General features: G+C 43.5%; 1 protein-coding gene across 9 annotated transcripts in view; it reads right to left on the reverse strand.

Annotated features, from left to right (window-relative positions):
• L3MBTL3 (L3MBTL histone methyl-lysine binding protein 3) overlaps positions 1-23104 on the reverse strand; it is a 76309-nt gene extending 53205 nt beyond the window's left edge. Inside the window, exons 1-3 of one of the 9 annotated variants that reach the window (XM_031610443.2) lie at positions 19057-20255; positions 12969-13073; positions 11950-12061 (exon numbers count right to left, since the gene is read on the reverse strand). In XM_031610443.2, the coding sequence (XP_031466303.1) occupies positions 11950-12051 (102 nt within the window). In that variant the 5' untranslated portion in view covers positions 12052-12061; positions 12969-13073; positions 19057-20255. Of the gene's footprint in view, positions 1-11949; positions 12062-12968; positions 13074-19056; positions 20256-21120; positions 21494-21532; positions 21689-22529; positions 22601-22622; positions 22845-22864 lie in introns of those variants that run through there. The other 8 variants (XM_090135805.1, XM_090135802.1, XM_031610425.2 and 5 more) reach the window with 8 other exon arrangements.
• Between the last annotated feature and the right edge of the window lie 1179 nt (positions 23105-24283).

Genomic DNA, 24283 nt, shown 5'->3' on the forward strand with positions numbered 1-24283 from the left:
TAAAACTATAGTTTACTAAAGTATTGATACAGGTAGTTTGCTATTTAGCTAAAATATCAGAAAGCAAAAATCAGTAACAGAAATCTGCAGGAAAATCACCTAGCAGTACGTCTTTCATCAACAGCAAAACAATGCACTCTAGTCACTAAGTATTTGTGTCAAAGAAAAGGCACATCAAATACAAATGCTTTGCAGAGCACAAAAATTCCAGCATCCTGCAAAACACTGCACTTCTCTGCTATAAAGTGCCCATAAACAAACATCTCAAGGCAGTTTATGAACTGTTTAATTACACACTGAATGTGATATTACTGTCAGCCAGAAGCAAGGCTCAACAATATCCCACATGCTGTGCTTACACAGCATCACTGTGAGTTATACCATCCTGCCGCCAGCAGAAAAGCGTCTTCCAAATGCCGTAATAATTACTGTGCTACCAGACGAAAATAAACCTCCCGCTTCCCAGCCACTATTTGGTTTCCAGGCCCAGCTGGGTGTATGGGTTGAACTGAAGGCAGTATTTTGTCTGTGACAGTCTACTTTAAATAGCAAAGGGGGTGTAACTATGCGAGCTCTATCAAAGGTCTCTAGAAGTGAGGTGCTCTGATCAAAGAAGATCAACAGAAAAAAATTGGTCTGGGAGAGTCTTTCAAAGCTCCCCTGTACCTACCTCCTGGAATGCTTTTTCAGAGCAGTAGCGTTAAGCATATTTCTGTATCACTAACTAGGCAATTTTACATTGAGTAAATAAGGAGAAAAACTGCCCAGCATTGTGCCTCAGGAAAGTCCTGGCACTGTGCCCCTCCGCGCCTCAGGAGAGTATAGGATGAAGCATGTCCACTTATACTGGGCCCTGCTGTGGTCTGCAAGTGGTTCTGAATGAAAGCCAAGTTTTTTGCTTAAAATCAGCTATGTTTGCAACAGAAATGCAATTGTGGACAAGCTGCCAACAAATCCATCTGGACTGAAAGACCACGAGTTCAGCTTTGAAAGGACACTAAATACCCTAACACCACACGCTCACACTCAAGTTTGTGGACAGACATTTACGCTGCTCCAATGAAGAGAAACAGAGTTACCATTTGGAAGAGGATCCCTGTGTCTCACAGCTGACTTCAGCACCCCATCTGGTTCCTACTTTCGCTGAGCTAATTTTTGCTACTTGCGCTTTGTCTGCTGCCTCAGAAAATGGTGGATACTAGAGGCAAAACCTCACTGTTTCTACAAAGCACATTACAGCAGCAGCTGGCTCAGCAGGAAGACACAGGTACAGACCTGAATGCTGTGCTGCACTTCAGTGGCTGACTGGCCACAACAAACATAGACACGCTAAAGGTCTTTCTGAAGAGTTCAGTTGATATCCAAAGCTTTCCTGTATGGCCTGATCTGTGTTAAGCCCTTATCCACCACTCTGACACTAGCCTGCCCTTCGGACTCCAGGGGGCTGACTGACACGCCTCAAATACCTAAAAATAGATGACTGCAGAGAGGCTGCTCCTGGATACTCTTTTACTTGAGGATGCTCACAGCAGAAATAGTATAGCATATTAAACTGGGCTTAGGCTTTAGGGCTAAAGCTGGGCATGACCACCATTCCCTGTCTCACTGGGCAGGACAGCGTGACACTGGTTGTAGGCCACCAGCCAGGTCTGACTCCTACAGTCCTGCTTTTTTCACAGCCTTGTCTCTATGGATGCCAAGGGCCTCCTGCTTAACCCTCGCAAGCGTTCAGCCATGAACTTGCAGCAGACAGAACTGGTTTAGCTCACTGTTTTCCAAACTAAAACCTCTGCACAATGAGCTCTCAACAGCTGACCAGAAAAATGCCTCAGATCTAGCAAGTCATGCTCTGGTTTTAGTCAAGGAAGAACAGCAATGGAAAACTTATGACACAGGTTAATTGCTTGAAAACAGTATAGATATCTGTGCAGAGTAACATATCGCACAAAGGCCTCACAGAACAAGAGCTGCCATGTCTGTTGTTGAAGGATGACAGAAAGGGATTTATATTAATGGTGGTGGTGTCTGTGTCCATATAAAAAAAATTAAGCCTCTTCTATCTTTAAAGAAGATAATAGGAAAGAAAGAAAAAAGAAAAGAAAAAAAAAAAAAAAGAACAAAGGAAAAAAGGAAAAAATTCTTTCTTAGTCACAAAATTCCTCAAGTAAATATATAAATTTGCATTGGATTAAGGCATTTTCCTTAAACCTGTCTTCAGTAAAGCAAACATGGATGGAAAACATTAAGGTAAAACAGATGGAAACAAAGTCCGACAATTACCAAGTACTTTTAAAATAATCTCATAAAGTAGCTTAATTTTTATCACTTCAGTGTTTAAAAGAATAAGTTAGAAATGTTGCTGAGTATGAATTTAATTCACTTTTGCCAAATGCCTATTTGCAAACATTAAGTAAGCTCTGAAAAAGAAAATCAATCCTCTATTCTATCCAGAGAAAACAATGGTCTTAAAAGATAAGAAGAAAAAGAGGAAGAAATCTCAAAAGTTTTGCTGAGCAAACCTACAGTAAAATAAATACAAATAAATGTAACAATTAAGTAGAAAGTTTCACTTTCAGAGCTTCCTACAGATGAGCCACAAAGGCAAAAATGCACATTTTAAACTTACTGCAGTTCTTTTCGTTTAACATGTATCGTAAACTGTGTTGGCAGAATGAGTACAATTGTTAGTGATTAAGTATACAACACAGAACTCACTTAACTGCCCTGCTTAGTAGTTTCCTGCTAAAGGATCAAAAGGAAATTAAACAGTAACTTCCATCCAAACATTACTTCCACTTGATGCTGAGATACATTTTCACATCCTCAGGAAATGATTTCCTGATATACCAGCACTTCAGCTTATTTGAGTGCCAATTCAACCCCTGGGAACATTTTAATTTTCATTCAACAAAAGAATACATTCAGGAAAATCAAGGTTTAAACATACAATGATCAAACACTACAAATACTTTCTGAACCATTTCTGACTATTTGTATGTTAGCTTTTTCTGCAGGATTCAAAACTGCTAACTATAAACCATTTTTTTTAAAAATTAAAATTGCATAAAAATGTCCACAGAATTAGAATATAATATAATGAATTACTGTAACAAAACCTTTGTTTTCTGCAGGCAATTGTACCGGACAAAGTACTTCATAGACTCTTCAGCTGCAAAACAGAAGTGTATGCACTTTTTGCAAACTCTAATGAAATCCCCTTTCTTAAATATACTTTCTAAAAAACAGTTTTCTGAAAGCTCTTACTTGAAAAACCTTCCTCTAACTTCCCATTTAAATATATTCAATTTATTATTATTATTATTCAATATAGTCAATTTATTCTCATTTGTTCTTAACCCAACATTACTCTGTTCTTTCTTTTTCCCAGCACTTACTCTCTGGGTATACCTCTGATTTGAGGGATTCTGCACTTCTAGGTTTCATTTTACTATGCTAAACACAAGCTGCTTCTGTTCCTCTTGTGAAAATGGTACTCCAGGCCCTTGATCAGCCTTGCACACCATGTGCTCAACTGCAGAAATTCACTTTTTTTAGTGAAAAGGGACCAGAATCTGACTACGCATAACATCACAGGCAGACTGCCTCTATCCCTTCTCCACTGGCTTCAGCACTTTCTTATTTCTAATAAAGGTTCTCTGTTTTGTCATGCAGGTTGGAAGGCACTCTGTAGTTTTATTTAGCTTTATTTAGGGGGAATTATATGTTAAAAGGGCTTTTAGTTATCTTGTTCCTCATCTGGTAAAAATGCTAAGTATATCTATCAATCAATGTGAAATACAAATAAATTTGCAAAGAATGAGGACAGTCGATCACATGACAAATCAGTTCTTAGAAAAGCAAATCTATTGGGAAAAAAAATATACACAATTCAGTTTTTAAATTAGTTCCTTGCTGCTGTATGTATCTAAGCCAGAGCAACAAATATCAAACTATTGCAACCAACTGTTACTTCTGCTTTTCAAAAGTGCACAAGACCTCACAGAGATCAAATCAGAATAAAGCCTACTATTGTTTTCTACAGGGTAAAAATGATATTTAGGAGAGCAGGCAGAAATAAAAAGGATGAAAAAGGAAGAGCAGGTGAAGTGCAGAAGACAAATTAAAAAAAAATCACCTAATGAACAACTTCAAAATAAATTACAAAACATGGCCAACAGTACCATCTACTGGGCAAGATTAGGACAAAGAGCTCATAGAAATATATATAATTGTTCCTGCACTCTGACCATAACTTCAGGAATAAAACCTACCTTGACCACACAGCAGTGTGACAGTAGACTGACTCAGATGAAAACCTCAAAATTTGTATTATCCAAAACAAATTGAGTATATGTTCATCAGGGCTACAAAGTAACTGAACTTAAGTGACTTAAAAAGCAGTCTGTGAAGAGGGCACTGGGACACCTGGGCCTCCAGGCATACAATCCCAGTAACTGTACTTGAATCTCTACCTAGCAAACAGTTATCACCGTTCTTGATTTTAATCATAGACATCTCCAGTGGTTTCAGCAGGACTGCTCATACTGAGGCGTTCAGGCATCTTACAGCTCCACCTCTCTTCAGAGCAAAGGAATCGCCCATAAACATTATATGTCCAACCACATCCCACTACATGCCAAACGATTTTAAAATATTATTTGACTGAGTTAGTAAGTGCCAGAACTTGTCCGTTCAACCACTACCTTTTTCTTAGTGCATATGTATGATAAAGCCTTCACATGTGTGACCACATACTATTTTCTTCCACAGAAACACTGCCTCAGCTACAAACTGGATAGTGTTCAGAAAACAAGGCAGCTGCTAGGTATTTTATACTTTTTTTTCAACCACTGAGGTTACTCTCCATTGTTTGAAAGTAGAATGACTGCTTATTTTCTCTAAAAATAAGCAAACAAACAAACTTGAAATAACAAGAGCATGTATCCCCAAAAGCTTTAGGTTCTCTAACAATACCTGTTACAATGCAGTGGGAAATAACTTCTGAAACAAAACCTCTGCTGTTAGCCACACACCAAATGAAACAGGAATACCTCTTACTAGCTCTTCATCACTCTGAGAACCCTGCTCACAGCTCATTTCAAAGCCCTTGACAAACACCTGATTTCTACAGCTTGCCTGGACACACCATTTTGATTCTTTCATATATAAAGAAGGATAGGGAAATGTGTACTGGCACCTGGCTATTCCCTTCATTTGAAGGTAAAGGCAAACGCAGCCTGGACGCTGCAGCTCTGTCAAGCATGGCAAAAACAGAACAAAAACAACAAACAAGCTAAGAAGGATCCCTTCATACTTAGGGTTCCCTAAATCATCACCATCATAGATTAAATTCCACACACCACTATCAACTGGCAGATCCAGACCCCCTCCACTGGAATCACTGCTGGCACAATTCAAGCACTTAAAGCGATCCATAATTGATTTCAAAGTGCTTCAGTAACAGTGCAACAGAGTAATCCAGAAGTAATAAAGAAGTAACAATTTTTATCCAAATGCCCTTACCCAGGCAGGCACAAGCAGGAAACAATTGAAGGGTTTACTATCAAATTACAACTCATCCCCAACGATAATAGGAACATCATCACTTCTCAACTGAAAGCCCAGGTATCATCAGTAAACATTTACCTCTAGTAAGAGAGATGGACATTTCTCAACTCTCAGTCTTGTCTGGAGTAAACTTCAGCTATTTGATTCTTAGACATCTTCAGTCTCTTTTAATTTTTCCTTCCAGACTACTCAAGAATTATCTTAGCGCCTTAGGACTTCTCAGCAATTGCTCCTCAGACTGCCTTATCTCCACTTGATGAGGAAATTGCAACTAAAGAGGCTTTCTTAAGGTAACAGATAAACCCGTGCCAGAGTCAGGAGTCAAGGCTCTGTTGGGTATTTTTATACTCCTGTCTGCCAACACGCTTATTGATCCAGAACTTGACCTGCAAAGCACTCCTGGCTCTGAATTATTTCAGTCAGAGTATTTCTAAGTACCAGATGCTAATATCTCCCAGGGGACTCAAACAAGTGACAAATAGATAATGAATGGCTACCTGCCAAATTTTGGTTTCACCAAGTTGTTCAGCACCACGCAGGAAGGCCGCGGTACCAGCAAACGCAGCACCAAACCTTCCTGTGTGGGACTCACCTGCACCACTCACTAATTATTCCTTATTCTTCCTGAAGTCTTTTGCCTGGATATTTACAAGACTCACAGCACCTACAGTAAATGATGCAGAAGAGAATTGCTATTAACTAATTAACCATGCATGTTTCAATCCTATTTCTTCAGTGCAGTAGGCTCTACACACAACGAGCCAAGAGAAATTTAATTATGTCATTCCTTGACTTAGGAGTTTTAGCAATTTTAATAGTGAGATTTCCTTTCTGGTCTTTCTTTTTAACAAAGGTAAAGGTAAAATTAGCTTTTTCACAAGGCACAGTGTTAGTAAAAAAATCCATGGCAATGAGACACAACATAGGCTAATTAATTACATTAGACTGCAACAGAAGAAAGCCATTTCCACGTGGCAAGAGACCACTAGATCTGCTTGGACTCACTTGTGGCCTAAGGAAGTCTATCAATACTTGCTTTTTCTTCCTTGAGCTACCTCTTCTCAGCTTCCCTGAAGGGGAACAAGCACCTCTCTCAGACAGTATCTTCCTGGCAGGGACAACTGGCACCCCACAGATGATGTTTCCTGCAGAAACCTGCACCCTGTGGAAGAACTCACCATCTCGACTCGAAGTGTAGCCCATGACACTGCAGGAAAGCAGAGCTGGCTTTATGCAAGGAAAGTGCTGCACTAGTATTTCTGCCATATAATCACACGAAAGAAGAGTAACTTGCTTTCAAAACGTTAATTATCTCAAGCGAGTGTGTGTGGATTTCAGAACAGGCAGGTGAAAAGGTGCAGGCTGCTGCTTTGGGCTATCTGCACAGTCCAAAACACAACACTCTGAGTCATGGCCACCTTCTTTACTTCACGGCTCAAAATACCCAGCACTATTGCTTAGCTGGCCAGAATTCTGCCATTCCTGTTCTGCTGTTATAGCCAGTTTTCTATGAGATTAGCTGCTCAGATCTATTTACAGGTTAATTTCTTCACCATCAAATTTATTACTGTCTTTTTTTTTTCAGTTCAATCACAATTTGCAAACTGGAATCAATGACCAAAACTCTGTCCATGCAGCTTGTAACAGTTCACTTTCAAAACACAAGCACTGCAGAACAAACTCGTTACAAAGTACTTCATAAACTTCTGTCAGTACAGTAGGATGTAATTATAAATTATTACAGCTTTTCCAATTTAATGAGTACATTTAAATCTTGAAGTGATGGTGTTACTGCCTGCACTCAGCACTCAGACTTCAAGAAAAAAATGTATTTCACATTCACACCATGCAGAGTAACTGGTAAGCACTGACATTTTTCAGAAGAGCATGTATTACTTAATCTGCCACATGAAGGCATTTTGTGATTTGTAAACTATTTTAAACACTACTGGAATTCAAGTTTTCTGGTTTATACATCTTGAAAGAACTCCTAACATAAAATTTTTGTTCTCGGTCCTCAGTGCATCATATTGTACAATCATAATTCTTTTTCTCTTGAATAATTTGAAATTCTAGCATTTTCCACAAACACTCACTATTTATCTGTCACATGCTCAAAGTAACATTCAAGAAATATTAACTACTTTAAGACTGTTTTTACTAAGAACTTTTAAGGAAGTTTGTCATGAGAACGTGTTTGTACAGTTTCCTCCAATTACAGCTGACAAAAATCTAACAACTAACACTGCAGAAAATCACTGAAGAAAACATTTTTAGCATTTTATGAATTTTAAAAGAGATAAGAGACCATGGGCTGGTTGAGAACAGAGGCTTGGTGTCTGATGCAGCTCTCTTACGTTCATTAAGCTGGGAACCGACTGCCCCCTGGTGCAGTATTTCTCCATGAAGTTCAGTTAGCATGAAACTGGCCACAGGACTTCGTAATAAAAAGAAAAGAATAAATTATTATCTATATCTGGTTGTTCTGGTTGTGTCATTAGAAAAGTTAAATAAACAAAGTTTAGAAAATATTGAGAAAAATGATTTGTAAATGTTTCAAGCACTGGCATTACTTAAAATGGTTTTTACCTCACTTCATTCACAGAAGAACTTGTATTCACAAAACTGAAGTGGTTCTAAAAAAAAAGTTGTTCTTACTACAGCTACATCAGTTATACTTGCCTGATAATTTCTATTGATGAGGTTGGGTGTTAATATGACACACAAGGAAAGAGTTCTCTTAGAATATCTGTATGGAAAAGTAAGTATGAAACTTCCTCATGCAAGCAAGAAAGACAGGTAAATACCCTGTGACTAAAAATAAGGAGTTCAAGTAGCTCTATATTAAAAAGCAGCATTTCAAAATTTGGTGTGCTTAACCTACAACATTTTTTTCCAATATTTTATAAAGAGAAAAATATGCTAGATGTAAGCAACATATAATTCACTGTACAGTTCAGCTATTGCATATTATTTATTACATAAAAAAACAAGAACTCCAATTTTTTACCAGTATAGAAAAACACAATATTTGGATTTGTACACACTGCCACTACACTGTTCTCACTGAATTTTTCAATTGTATTTCAGTCTAAATAAATGGCAATCATTTGATATCTTTAGTGGAATGAGGTTACTGTAAATTCTGGAAGACACATGCAAGTTTACAAGAAGCAACTTCTACACAAGGCCACTTTGTTGAGGTCCAGAACACAGTACTAAAATAGTCTTTTATCAGGACAGTTCAGGAAAAACAATTGAATCAACCCTATTCTGTGAATTCCACAAAGAGTATAACATATTTTTTTATGATCACATTTACAGCTTCATGGGATTAGTTACCCTTTTAACCATCATTATTTGAAGCAATTCCCAAAAGATTAGTTGTTACAATTCTCTCAGAAGATTAAAATCCTGACTTTTCTAACACTCCCAGCTGTTTTCTTATCTACATAAATGTCTAGCCTTTTGCTGAGTCTTGATGTTCTCTAGTCCACTTAGTTCCTCAGGGTAATTCTGCCTTGTTAGAAAATATTTTTCCTTCACTCACTTTTAGAATGGTTCCACTTAGATTTCTTTGAGTATCCCCTTCATCTTATGTTATTAAAAAAAATAGCTACCTGCCCTGTTCTCTCTGAAGAATAATCTTTCATTATTCTCTGTACATTACCACCTCACTTCTCAGTGTTTTCTCCAACGCCTGGACAAAAGAAAGAGTTTCTATCCAAAAATCAATTATTGGTTTGTGTCTAACAATTAGTTGGCCATAAGAACAACCTCAAAATGAAGCCCAGACTTTCTTTCAGAATGTAGTATCTTGCATGATTTCTTGAAATTATGCTCAATTACATCTCTCAGTTTTTTTGCTTGCTTCATATGAAAACTTTCCTATTCCTCTACTAATTAATGAGCCAACTTTTGCTTCTGTTTTGTTTCTTTTAACACAGGGAAAAAAGAACAAAGCAAGTACTGGTGAATAATAAGATGTAGTTGTATTTTCTTGACTTTCACCCTTTTGTAATTCTTCCTCAAACATTTTTGTATTATGTTTACCTTTCACACAACTTTGCTTATTAAAAAGTAAAGGAATTTTAAAATTCTGATCTTATTAAAAAAATACAGAACTTGTTAGGGATGTAGAGGCTGATGCCAGCATTCAAAGCAGTGACCATGAGACAGTGAAGTCTGAAGGGAGCAAAATGAACCCTGAAATAACAGCACTGAATTTCAGGAGAGCAGATATTGGCTGGCTCAGAGATTTACTTGGCAGGATCATATAGGAGACAGTTCTAAAGGGTAAACAGGCTCAGGAGACTTAGATATCTCCAGGGTCAACCTTTTCACACCACAAGATGCATGCCAATGCACAAGAAGTCAGGCAAATGTGGATGAAGGCCAGAAGGAAAGAACTGATAACTTCTGACTTAGTTTAAATGCAAAGGGAGGAAATATGTAGAAGGTAACACTGAGGAGACATAGAGAAGATATACAGAGACACTGCCCAAGCATACAATGATGGCATTTGGAAACTGAAAGTTCAGGTGGAGAACAAACTAGCACAATTAGACAACAAGAAAAGTATATATGTGTACAGGCAGCAAAAGCAAATCACCAAATTGGAGAGAGGGGTCAATACACTGGAGAGCTGGGCTGCTGTTCAGAAAAGCTCTACATGCTGAAAGAAGGGACTAACAGGACCTCATGAAGTACTACAGAAGTGAATGAAAGCCTGCACCTGGGGTGGAATGACTGTGCAACACTACAGCCCAAGGCTGTCTGTGTGAATGCAGCTTTGCAGAAAAAAAACGTGGGTCCCACAGGCAAGCTGAACACAAGACAGCTAAGTGTTGTGGCAGCAATGAAAGCCAGTAGCATCCAGAGCTGTTTCAGCAAGAGGATAGCCCACAGGTCAAAGCATCTGGTTATTCACCTTTATACAGTTCTGGTGAGAGCAGATATAGTCTGCCGTGTCCCGTATCGAAAAAACATCAACATGTTCAAGGAATGTTTAGATGTTGTGTTGAGGGACATGGTTTAGTGAGAACGATTGGTGATAGGTGGATGGTTGGGCTGGATGATCTTGTAGGCCTTTTCCAAACTTAGGGATTCTGTGATTCTATGATATGGGAGCAAGTCCCACAGATGCTGCAACAGATAACAGGTAAGGAAAAGCTGAAAGAACCTGCAATTAAGTATCAGTAGAAGGAAAAAACAAACAAACAAACAAACAAACACCATAAGGGCAGTGAAATACTTGGACAAGCTGCCCAGAGATGTTGGAATCTCTAGCCTTGACAATAGTCAAATCTGCCCTGGAAAAGGCCTGGAATAGCCTAATCTTGCTCAAAGTGAGGGGTCAAGACAAGGTAGTCCTGAGGTCTTTTCCAAAGAAAATTCATCTGTGATTCTATTCTAAAATTCTGTGTTTTAAAAACAAACAAAAACACAAAGAAAACAGTAACACCTGCAACATACATATCCTGAGTTTCACACATTTTTACCCTTTCAAACACAAGAAATAGTATTAGGCATCAAGGAATATAAAGTGCCTTTAAAAACACACTTTAAAAACAATTTGTGAAACTAAAAATTAGTGAGATTCAAAAAACAGACTTCTAGAAAACATCATCAATGTTTGTCTAAATGGAATCATAGGAAAATATCCACTATAATCAACAGGAAAAAAAGTGCAAGAAGCCTCTAACACCAAAGCTGCACCTTTAGCTAATGCTGACAGGGAAACCTGAAGACGTAGTAAAATGTATCACTCCCCCCAGAAAAAACCAAACTAATACATTAAATATTAAAACAAAAACAAAAAAGCGCCCTGCTATAATTTACTTGGGTAAATACATGCAGTGTGAAAAATTTAATTAGAAGTACTATTCCAATGCCATTCAAATCGCTAAACTATACCAATCTCAGAAGCACTCACTTTATTCATTTTGCTAGGCATCCACATGACAAAACACAGAAAAAATAAAATATTTTTAGAAATAAAAAGAACTAAGAATATGAGACTGTGAAAAGCAGTGACAGTACAGGCATTCTTAGTTAGACAGCACTATAATACCCTAAATGGACTGAATATTCACACTTACATTTTAAATTTCTTGCATTTTGTGCATTTGATTACTTCTGTCTGTATAGTGAGGCAGTGTTAATTTATGCCTTCCTACAGGGATAACTGTTGTCTTTGCCAGCACCAGAAACTGAATCAAGAGACTCCGGAGCTAAAAGCTAACAGGCTACAGTCTCTTAACTCAGAGCTGCAGATTCATGTTTTATTCATAGAAGCAGATACCTACACACCAGCTTGTGAAATACATTCCTCTGGCACATAAAATTTGTATTTTGCTTATCAAAAATTGCAAATCTTACCTTCAGGTCACTTCCTGGCAATGTACCTATGCCATCCTTCCAGTCCATAACACTAAATACATCAAACTCCTGGCCATTTCCGCTGGAGGCAGATTCATTCATGATGCATGTACTAAGGAAAAAAAGGAAAAAGAAAAAAGATTTTAAACTGAAAATATTAAAAATGCTCATTCCACTGGATATTTCTTTAAACGCACTTCATAGATTAGTATTAAACACTTCTTGGCATAGAGACAACGTGGACAACTGATGACAATGCTGATAATATAAGCTAGTGTAAAAGCAACAAGGAAGGGAAAATCTTCTGAAAACATTAAAAAGTAATCCCTCCTTTATACAGCAGGAGGCTAGTAATGAGGCTGAATTGGAAAGAAAAGCAAAATCTCAAACTGCAAACAAATTGGCATGGGGAAAACATATATTAGGCATACCTAAGAAAAACATTTGTTCTGGGGAATGAGACAGAAATATATTAAGAACTATTAAAAGGGGCTTATTAAGTTAAGAAGATATTACGTTTTCCTGAATAACTCATAACATGATATGAAAGCTTTACCCAAGTTCAAATTAAAATTGCAAAATGAATTTAAAACTATCTTTCATTTTCATTTTCTGACTCAGGAGACCCAGGTATTCCTTGCCTGTCTCCACAGAGTTTCACCACGTATTTGGCTCATATTTGTGAAATTCATTTACATGTAGACACGCACAGGAAAGCATATTCCAGCTTCACAAGACCATATTTTACCAGATCCCCCTGATTCAGTACAGTGAAAGCAGAGGAGAAAATACTTATCTTTAGAAATACTGGATTTGGACATTCTTCCCTGTGGCAAAAGTTTATCTACACAAGCAACACCACCACATCACACTTGCCACTGGTGCCTGGCTTTGGCCCAGCACTTCTCTCTATCACAAAGTCGACATCAGTTGCACTGAACTGCAAATGGAAATATTGGCCATTTGTGACTGGCACCAGCTTACTGCTTCTTTACTGACTGCTCCTTTCTGCTTCTTACCAATCCAGTGATCTTTAACTTTGTGGCCTGGCACCTCATTTAGTATTTGTTGGATGTGGAATCTGAATCATCAAATCCCTCTATGAAGGGACTTCAGCGTTGTGCCTAGCAATTGAAACAATTTATGGCAAAAATGAGTCATATCTTCAGGTTGTGAGCTATTAGCAAAAGCTTATTTCTTTTCAAATTAACACTCCTTGAACCCTTTAACACTTTCTAAGCCTCATTTTCCATCTGCAGACTGACTACAAACTTTTCCTGTAAGTATCAGTATTTGAAATTCAAATAGGCAGGTAGGTTTCTTTGACCTTATTTTCCAAAATCTTAATATTTAACATAGGTCCTACTCTCAAAATTTAATTTCCACAAATACCTATTAAAGCTCTGAAAATCTAGAACATCCAAAAAGACTGAGGGTGACATCTGTTTCCTCTCAGTCAACAGAAAAAGATACAAACCAAGCACAAGTAAATGTGGATCTTTCAGAAGCTTTTGACTGAAAGTGTGAGGAGAAAAACACTTAGCTAATCAACTTTGTGGTATGAAAAATATTTAAGTTTACTCTTTTTTTTTTTTTTCATTAGAAAAATTGTATCAGTCAGTGGAACACCACTACAACCAGCCACTATTCCAGCACTGTGTCAACAGTGTGACCTCCCCTGTGTTTCTCCTTGGTTTCATCCTTGTTTCCAGGACTGTGCAGTTTTTACCACCTTGAATAATATCTCTCACTGAGCACTTTCACTGCCATGACTACCACATGACATTAAGAGGACAAAGATGGACTTCAGCAGTAAGCACTGCTCACACTGAAAGTGCCCACACTGTCCTTTGCTCCATGGGTCAGGTAGGTCTCAGCAATGGGCCAACAACAATGTGTGCCTACAGAAGGCTCTCTGACAAAAGGCCACATATTCCACGTGATGCATCTGAAGTAAGAACTAAATCATTTAATTTGTCTTTTCAATCACTCAATGTAGTTTTCCTTTATGAGAAAATACTGAAAAACATATCATCAATGCACAAAAAAATTAAAATATACCAACAAAACCAAACAAATCCACTATGAACTATGAAATTCCCTAAATCCCCAGACCTTGCCTTTTAAAAACTCTCCCAGGCAAACCTCAGGGCAGCTCCCACAAAACAAACTGAATTTGATCTGAGCCCAGAGTACGATATGTTGTAGATCCCAAGCCCACCATGAAGCCAGTCTTTAGCAAGGCAAGGAAGCAGCTCGTGTGCACTGACACCAAACTCAAAAGCAGTACAATGGCAGGGACACCAGAATTCTCTCAAAACACAAGACCCAGGCTGCTAAGAAATAGCTGAAAATTTGATCTACCCAGAAATCCATGAAATAGAACACAAAATACACTTCTCCAAGATTGCTGGTATGACATCCTCCCCACAACTGGCCTGCCTAGGCACAGACAAAGCTGTGCTCTATATTAACTCAATTTTCTAACCCTATTTAGTGGATGCTCTACTCAGCCACTCTGTGGTTTGTTTATTGTGGAAAACACATTCCAAAGGTTCCTGCAGAAGGAATAATGAAAAGTGGAAAGAGGCCAGGGAGGCAACAGGGAAGCACTTCCTCGTAGTGGCAGCTGACCTGTGGGCCACAGTAAGCACTGCAGCACGTCCTGGCACCTCTGATAGTGCCACTGGTGTTACAGACGTGCTTCAGAACAGAATCAGTTGGGAAAAAAAAGACCAAGTCCAAGTGAAATCTTTGTAACAGAAAGGTACATGTTTCTCCCAAGAAAACAATTTTTAATTAATTACACCTAACAAAGTACCCCAGGTAACAATCAGCAATAAAAATACATTCCATTGTTCGATAACGTATTTGATATTGTTTTCCTTTTAAAATTAAGATTAGGGGCACAATCTGTACTTTTATATACTGATCCTCTTCAGCTTTCAGAAATGTTGGTGATGTGGATGAAAAGGTCACAGGGCAATGCAGATAGAAATGAATTTAACAAAGGGAATTACACTTAACAAAATATCTGTTTCCGGCTTCACTGAGCTTGCACAGATGAAAGATTGGTCTACATCTATCTAAAGCTGATAAGAAAGAGGGAGAAAAAGACCAATTACACTGTTACAGCGGTGAGATACTAAAAAAGGATGAAATCCTTTAGAAAGAGAACTACAGAATGTCTTATCTACTCATTTTCATTTTTAAAGCTCCGATGTAGCTCTTTGAATTAGTATAACTCCCTCCATAATAATTTCATTTGCTATTATTTCTGTTGCTACAACACTTCCAGAAAGTTTTTAAAATACTAGATGACTATAGGGCCAAGCAACTACAGGGCTGTGCCTGCGTCTGCCACCAAGAGCCATCTGACATGAAGGTAAGGCCATCCTAGTACGAACTTGAAACAGTCATTTTCCAAAATCCACTGTTAGGAATGCAACTGCAGTTTAGTCCTAGGAGCCATAAGCTGCAAGATCTAGAGAGGAACGTACTGTATTTTAATATTTCAATATTGACATTGCTCTAGATATACACACGTGAAGAAAAAAAAAAAACAAAAAACCCTGAAAAACGTTAAAATAAGCATGTGTGTAAAATAAGATCAAACACATCCCTTAGAAAAAACCTTAGATTTTACCAACTGGTTCAGCAACAAATGAGTAGCTCACAGAAAAGATACCTAATGAGAATAACAGCATTAAAAATGAGATAGATTCCCCTGGTGAAAGATTCTCTATTTAAAGACTTAAAGCAAAGAAATAGGAGAGAATATGCCAATTAAACTTACAAGTATTTTTTGAAATAATTACAGGTTATGTACTGAGTACGTCAGAAAGTAATAATAGAAGGATTTTTTTATTTCAGTCGGTGCTTAAAAGAATTAACCGACACCTACCCAAATGTTGAAAGTCTAAGATGCCACCTGTGAAATACACAAGGAAGCACCACATGTGACTTCTAACCACCGGGCTCAATTCAGTATAGGTCACTGGGCAGCAGAGAAAGGAGCTTTCAAAAGCAAAGCCAGTAGTCAGCATTACCAGATTGGCATAACCTATCTGGATCAGTGCGTCCATTCTATTTACTCATTCCTTTGTATTTTTATTTTTACTTTTAAGGAATTCTGAAAACACGGCGCCGGGACAGTCGAGTTGCTTTGCTCCAGGAGAGGTTAATGCCAGCTCCCACCCCAGGCTAATGGCTCTTTCTTGGAGAAGTAAAATTAGACACAAAGAGCCAGAGGAGGTCTGAGCAAAAAAAAAAAAAAAAAAAAAAAAAGTCATGGTTGTCAGATCAAGTCTCTGGTGGCTGGAAAAAAGGAAACACTACTCCCATTTTTAAGAAAGGGAGAAAGGAAGACCAGGTGAACTACAGGATAGTGAGCTTTGCATCTGTGCCTGGGAAGGTCATGGAGCAGGTCCTCCTGGAAGAGATAATAAGACACATGCAAGATGTAGAGATGATCCTAAACAGCCAGCATGGCTTCACCAAGGCCCTATTATGTCTGATCAGTCTGATGACCTTCTATGAATAAGCAAAGATATCAGTGGACAAAGGAAGGGCAGCTGGTATTTCTGATACTTAAACTTGTGCAAGGACTTTAGCATGGTCCTATACCACACCCGTGTCTCTAAACTGGAGAATTATGGATTTGAATGCTGAACTACTCAGTGGATAAAGAATTGGTCGGATGATCACAGCCAGACAATTGTGGTCAATGGCTCTGTGGTGGAGGCTGGTCATGAGTACTGTCCCTCAGAGATCCATCAATGACATAGACTTTGGGATGGAGTGCACCCTCAGCACATTTGCTGATGATACCAAGCTGAGTGGTGCAGCTGACAGAACAGAAGGGGGAGACACCATCCAGAGAGACTTGCACAGGCTTGAGAAGTACACCCACATGAACCTAATGAGGATGAACAAGGCCAAGTGCAAAGTGTCACACTGGGGTTGAAGCAATCCTAGAGATAAGGACAGACTGGGAGAAGGATGTACTGAGAGCAGCCCTGTGGACTGAGGGGTCCTGATGGACAAAAAGCTGGACATGAGCCAGCAGTGTGCCACTGCAGCCCAGAAAGCTGATAGTATCCTGGGCTGCATCAAAAGAGGTTGGCAAGCAGGGCAAGCAGGTCCAGAAGAGGGCCACAGAGGTGATCAGAGGGCTGGAGCATCTCTTTTAAGAAGAAAGGTTTAGTGAGTAGCACTTGTTTAGCTTGGAGAAGACTCTGGGGAGACCTCATTACAGCCTTCCACTACTTGAAGGGAGCTTATAAGCATGAGAAGGATGAACTTTTTTCAGTCTGGTAATGATAGGACAAGGAGAAATGGCTTTAAAATAAAAGAGGGGAAGTTTAGGTTAAACATGAGGAAGAAATTCTTTACTCAGTGGGTGGTGAGGCACCGGAATAGGCTGTCCAGAGAAGCTGTAGATACTCCATCCAACCTGGCCTTGAGCACCTCCTGTGGGGGGCAACCCTGTCCATGGCAAGGGATTGGAATTGGATGGTTTTTAAGGTCCATTCAAACCCAAGACATTCCATGATTCCATGATTATAAGAAGCAGCAGGTGAGGAGGGTGAGGTCCAAGAGACAAAAAGAGACATCAAAGGAGGTGATATCCTTACAGCCCCTAGCAATGTCCCATATGCCTTATAGGCATGCATGGAGCTGAAAACACCAGTCCTGACAGACATGCAGAAACAAAGGCTCAAGTCTTTTTAGCTAGATACCACAGATGACTATTTTGGTCACCTCCAATGAGGAGACTTTTGGCAGAGAATCCACAGGCTGGAGGGGATGTACATAGGGGAAATGAAGCTGATCAGCAGGAGACAGTGTGTATCAGAACTGCCTCCTCTTTGGAGATGATCAAAGCAGATAAAGATATCCATGCCCTACTGCCTAGAAGCCGATGCGGTTGCAGATCTGGTACATTTGTCTTTATCTGCTTTATCACATATGTGTGGGAAAACTACTAGGGCTGAATCATCATAACACTCAGGCCAAACACAAGAGAACCACCCCACATAGCACATCTCCCCTTTTATTTTAGGCAAACTAAGGCTTAATCTAGCTTTAAAACAACAGTTATAGCAAAGGAAAGTTGCTCATAACTGCAGCACAGAGAAACCAGAATTACTTCCTATTCACTATAAACTAACCAGTGAGAGCCCACTTTTCTTCTCATGACTATCTGCTCAAGCAGGACACACCACACACTTGTCTCCTTCTCACCCTTCCACTTCTTGCACTTCTTGATTATGTACTTCAACAAAAACAACCCCAACAGGAACAGTGCAGGAAACGATGAAACATTTTGAGGGTACCCACTACATTTTAATATGCACTTTTAAAATCTGTTTAATGTTTTAATTCTTTTAATGTTCTAATTCTTTTGATGTTGCCTTAAAATAAGTATCTGCAGATACTTCCTTCAAAATCTCATTTTTCATCCTTGAAAAACGACTTTACCAGTTCTACTACTCTACTGTTCTGTGTGTTGAAGGACTGTTTGTGTCAATTCCACTACTTTGCCTTTTGCTCATGAAATTTATTACAAATAAGTTACTTTAAAGATGAGCTATATGTAGGTAGGAATTATATTCACAGGGGGACCTAAGCTTAAAATTCTTTGCCCTCCTTAGTACTCATAAGAGGAATTGGACCAGATTTCCTGTCAATGTTGTCTCCTTACTATTATTTCCTCTTGTTTTATCTCTTGCTACTTCTCTGTCTGCTGCACTCTCCAGGGACACAGTGTATGTTTGGCCTTGCTTCCTCGTAGATAGGCTTAAAATTTGTTTCCTTACAGAAGGAACCTGGCCACAGGCATTACAAACTGCAGACTGTGTTCTCTGTTAGGAGCGAGCCTGCACCAGCACTAAGAATGGGTTCTGAATCTGAATCTGGTCTCTGCCAGCAGCTAACACAGGTACCAATGCTCAGAACTGGGCAACATTTGCAGTTACAGACAGCTTTTGTCTACTCTGTCATTTTCAAACATCCACAGAACACTGCAATAACCAATACTGATACTGTTCCATCAAATAATGAAATTCACCACTAACTTCCAACTTGTTTATAGAGAAGTTGTACCTGAGGAGCTCTGAGGAAGGATCTCCTCTACAACACCTTGTTTGTTTCCGTCCTTCTCTGTGCAGTCCTGAATAGGGGTTAAAGACGCTCAGATACTAAGACTGGCATACAACTCCCAGTTTATTTACTCCCATTTGTTAACCTCTTCTATTTCCTTGAATTGGGCACAGAGTGACAGAAAACTACCATCTCCTTCCATTTGCATTGCAGACATCTCAGGAAGAACTGCGATGCAGTTCTTCACACTGTGCATCACCTGATGTATGTCAAATTGTCCTGAAGAGAAGTTAGCACCCAGTGAGCCCCTCTGCACACTCACGCCTGGCTCATGCCCTTCTCCTCCCTTCTGCCTGTTCTCAGTAGCCTCCACGGGGTCTGCAATCCTTAAACCATTAATTCACTTTTTTTTCATAGCTCCTAATTACTGGTCGCTACGTTTCTCCTTATCTCCAGTTCACAAAGAGCCCCTATTTCCCATTGTGATGAGTAGCGCTACTACTGAAGCAATAATAAGCTGTGGCTACATGCACACCATTGCTGTCTTCAGTAAATCCCATCCACGTAATCCCTGGTTCCTCACACCCACTGCTTACATTCCATAATCCTACCTGTCAGCGGTATTAAAATATGAAGGGTAACGGGAATAACCCACAAACGCCAACCCGAGTGATGCCCGACAACACTGAACCAGCCAGAGGGAAAGGGCTCACCGCGCCACCATTTTCTAGAAAAACAGAACTATTAAAAGCAACAGTGGAGAAAAACTCAAGAAATTAATAAGAACCATACACAGCAACAAACAAACCCAAAGTTCGCTACAGTTGCCCGGCTGACAAGAAACGCCCTCCAATGAGAGCGCTGCGGCAGCCGCCGTCACTGGCGCGCTGCGTCCATTGGGACCGGCGGAGCGCAGCGGAGCGGCGGGGTCCCGCGGCAAGGGCCGCCCGGGCGGCGCGGCGGCATCGCACCGGCACCGCACCAGCCGCAGCTCTCCGCCCGCGCGGATGTTCACCGGAGCTGCTGGGAACGGGAGAACTTCTGGGGGCAGGAACCGCTTTCCCGAAGGGGCTTTACGCCGCAGCGGGAAGGTTCTGCTCTGATTCTGAACGCGAGCCGTTCCGAAAGCAGCGTGAAGTCGAGCGTTCGCTTCTCGAGTTGTATTTACACTTTCCACCTGATTGTTAGCGCTCGCTGCAGAGCGTTGACTCACGCGCAGAAACAAAAAAGCGAACGCGCTCAGCCCAGCGCCTCTCAAAAACGAGCGGAACAACAACGAGAAGGCGGCTCTCGCTCCGTGTCAGCTCACGGCTCGCACAGCCCGTCCCGCTGCCCGCAGGTCACCGCACGGCTCCGCGCGTCACGGCCTTCCCCGCCGCATCCCGCGGGGCCGCGTTTCCAGGAAGCGTTACTCAGCGCCTCCGAGCGCTGCGAAGAACGCGGCGGCCGACGGCGGTGCGCGGGGCCGGCCCGGGCCGCTCCGAGCCCCGCACCCCGCCGCGCTCGGCCTGGAGCCGCGCCGCGGAGCGGCCGCCGGAGCGGAGCGGCGCGGGGCCCGCCGGGCGCGGCCGCCGGCTGCCCGCGGCCTACCGCCAGAGGTCCCTCCTTGGCCAGTTTTGCGGCGTGTTTTGCCGCACTTGAAACTTTCTGGCGGAGAAAACCCGGAGTGCTCAGGTCCGCGTTTCGCCCGGGCTCGGGCAGGAGCGCCGAGACAAAGCGGCCGCCCGCTCCGACGGCCGCGAGCCGGCAGCGCTCGAGCGGGGGAAGCGCGCTTCTCCCGCCGCCCCGCGCCGCTCTCCGCTGTTTTCTCTTCCCCCCCCTCCCCCCGGCCCGGAGCGACGGGAGCGCGCGGGAGGAGACGGACCCCCGGTCGGCGCGGGGGCGAGCGCGGTGCGCGCGAGGGTGGGAGAGGAACTGGGTGCCGAGGGTTCCTGAGGAAGTTGCACAACCAGAGAGGGACTCCGCTTGTTTACCGGGTCCTTCCCCCCCCCCTCACCACCACCCTCCCCCCCGAGACGGGGATCCGGGAAAGGGCGGCTGGCTCCGAGTGGAAGGGGAAAATTTTACCTTCTCCTCCCTCCTCCCCTCCCCCAGCGAGGAGGAGGAAGAGGAGGAGGAGGGGGGCGCGCTCTCTTTCCCGAGGGGGCTGCGGGATTTGCTCCTCGGCCGCTCGCAGCCAATCTCGACGCGAAGATCGCCCGACGGAGAGGTGCCCCTTCCCGCGGAGGGCAGCGCCGCGTCGCCCCCCGCCCGCCCGCAGCCCGGCCCCGCGCTCCAACTTTTTCTCTCACGCTGTCGCGTGCGGCCGCTCCGACGAAGCGGCCACAAAATGGGGGCGGCGGCGGCTCCCGACCCCCCGGCTCCCTCCAGCCTCGCGCTCCGGGCGGCCGCTCCCACCCAAAATAATAATCACAATAATAATAATAAAAAAAATCCCGCTCCCCCTCCCCCCGTCGCGAAAACGCCGCCTCACACGCACGTTAGCGAGAACAAGTGTGCCTATATCCTGTTGTTAATGCACCGGCTGCGGAGACAGAGCGATGGGGGGAGACGGGGCCGCACCCCCGGCGGCGCTCGGGCCGAGAGCGCGCAACTCGGGGCAGAGCCGCGCGCCGGCCGCTCGCCCCCCCCGTCCGGGCGCACACGTGCGCGGGCAGCGCGGGGCCGTCCCGCGGGAGCCCCGGCGCCGCCCGCGGGTGACAGCCGCCGGCCCGCAGCGGGCAGGGGCCGCCCCGCGCTCGCCCCCCGCCTGCCGCAGCGGCCCGGGAGCGCGCACCGCACGGCAGCGGCGGGCGCGGAGCACTCGAGCTAAAGACTTTTTTTTTTTTCGCCTCTTGAAAAAAAAAAAAAAAAAAAAAAGCTAGCTTTTTTTTTTTTTTTTTTTCGGTATGTGCATGTGTGTGCAAACTTTCCCCAAAATGGCGGAAATTGGGAGATGATTATATTTTAAATATCTCTCGCGCATAGGCACACAAAGTGCGGGAGCGACGGGAACGCCAAACTCTCCGCTGCGCGCTGAGCGCGGCCTTCGCGCACGGGGATCCGCGGCACATTCAACCGGTCCATCCCGGCCGCCGCCTGCCGCTTCCGACCGAAAAAACGGGGCTCTCGCACCGCCCCCCCCCTCGGCCGCGCCTCGCCCCCCCGCGCCCGCACCTCGCCCCGTCCTTCGGCGTGCGCGAACAAAGAGCCGGGGCCGGGGGGGAGCGCAGCGCAGGATCCCCCCCGCTGCCCGCCCTCCAGCGCGCAGCCCCGCGCCCCCCCCCCCCCCGGCCCCATCGCGTTTGTCCCCGCGGTGCCCCGCGAGCGGCGTTAAATGGAGCCGAGCGGCGGCTCGGCGGTGGGGCAAGTCCGCAAAATGTCTCTCCCCTTCCCTTCCCCCTCCCTGCGGAGCCCCCTCCCCCCCTAAAAAAGGCCCCCCCGGCGCGTTTCGGCGGCTCCCTCCCCCATACGGAGCTCTATGCACATGCACATACGTGCGTGCCCGTGGCTGCGCCGAGATACGCGGCACGGCTCGATGCGCGTACTCCCGTCATGTGTTTGGGGAGAGAAAAAGAAATAGCAGGCACCTCTCTCTCTCTTTCTTTTGTTCCTCTTTCTCACTCACACACTTGGGGCGCGGGGAGGCACCCCCTGCCCCGGCCGCTCCCCCGCCACTTGCGAGTCACTTGCCCACTTTCCCCGGCGCGAACTTCCATCCCCGCCGCGCGGGTGGGGGGAGAAGCCCCCTCCCTTCCCCGGCGGCGTTTCGTAAGGGAGGGCGAGGAGGTGCGCCTCTGCCTTTCTCTCGCTCTCCAACTTTCATCCTCACCTACGGCCGAACCCGACCCCACCGCCGGCCTTCGGCCGCCGACGCCGTTCCCTGTCCGTGGCCGGCGGCTCCGGCTCGCAACCCGCCGCTCCTTACCCCCCCAAATTCTCTCTCTCTCTTTTTCTCCGGCTCTCGAGTAGGTCCTGACAAATATGGTCCAGGGCTGCGGGCACAAGTGAGCATGCGCCCGCCGAGCCAGGGCTGGGGAAAGGGGAAACTGCTGCCGCCGCCGCCGCTCGTTCTTCCTCCCTCGCCTGCGCTACCGCTGCGCCGGAGCCGCACTCGCGGCAGCGGCAGCGCAGGCGAGGGTGGAAGAGCGAGCGGCGGCGGCTAAAGTCGGCGGTGGCGGAGCGCACGGCGCCCTGCGAGGTGCGGCATCCCCGGTTGCATGCCGACGCCGGAGGAATAATAAGGAGGCTTGCGCGGCAGCGCGCTGCTATTTTTGGTCTTTTGGAAAATAACGCGCTGCGCCTTTTTTTTCTTTTTTCTCCTTGTCTTCTCGCCGTCTTTTCCCCCATCCTTTCACTAAAAGGCGTGACGGGTCGCTGCCTGCCGTCCGAGCGCGGAGCCGAGCCTCTTGCCTTGGGATGTCACACGGGACCTGGCTGGGGAGTGCAGCCACGCACACTCCTGCGCTCTGCTACGGCACTGGGCCTCAGCCCGCTGCAGCCGGTCTGCAAATGGAAAGTAGTTTCACCTGTGCCACCTGCCTTCCATCACTCCCCGTGCTCACAATGGGAGATATTTTCTGTCACTTGTCATTGTTTAGAAAATGCTACGAATGGAAGGCCCGTGTTTTTTTCTTTTTTTTATGGGGTCGGAGAGGGTGGGCTACCTTTACCTAGAAGGAGGGCTGCAAAGCAACATTAAACAGAACAGAGCTACATGAGGCCTAACTAGATGGGTGAGAGGGAGAGAGGGGGATTGCAATCTTTTGTGTATATGATGCTTGAAAACATTTAGATACTAGGTATAGGTATAGATAGATGTAGATATAGGCAGATATAGATGGATAAGTAGATGAGAGAGAGAGGGGGAGAGAGAGAGACACAGAAAGTTTCAGGCAAAGTGTAAACCAACATGGAATACAGTCATCATTATACTTACCAGAAATGTTTTATTCAGATCACATGATATCTCTGTAAGATGGCCATATTCTGAAGGCGAGGATTGGCAAAGCGAATTAAGCATTTTTAGTAGTTTGGCATGTTGTTATGTCTCTTTTAAAATAGCCCTCAGCCTCCTATTTATCCCAGTAATTATCAAGTCCAGACTTTCCCTTGAATTTACATATGCTTCCTTCTACAATTACAGTGACAACTGTGGCCCAAATTATTAAAACAGGAATAAGATAAAAAAAAAAACAGGAATAACTAATGGATTAATTATCAACATAAATAAACATATGACAACAAATGC

The sequence above is a fragment of the Phasianus colchicus genome, chromosome 2, assembly GCF_987193195.1.
Source record: "Phasianus colchicus chromosome 2, bPhaCol1.hap1.1, whole genome shotgun sequence".
NCBI lineage: Eukaryota > Metazoa > Chordata > Aves > Galliformes > Phasianidae > Phasianus > Phasianus colchicus.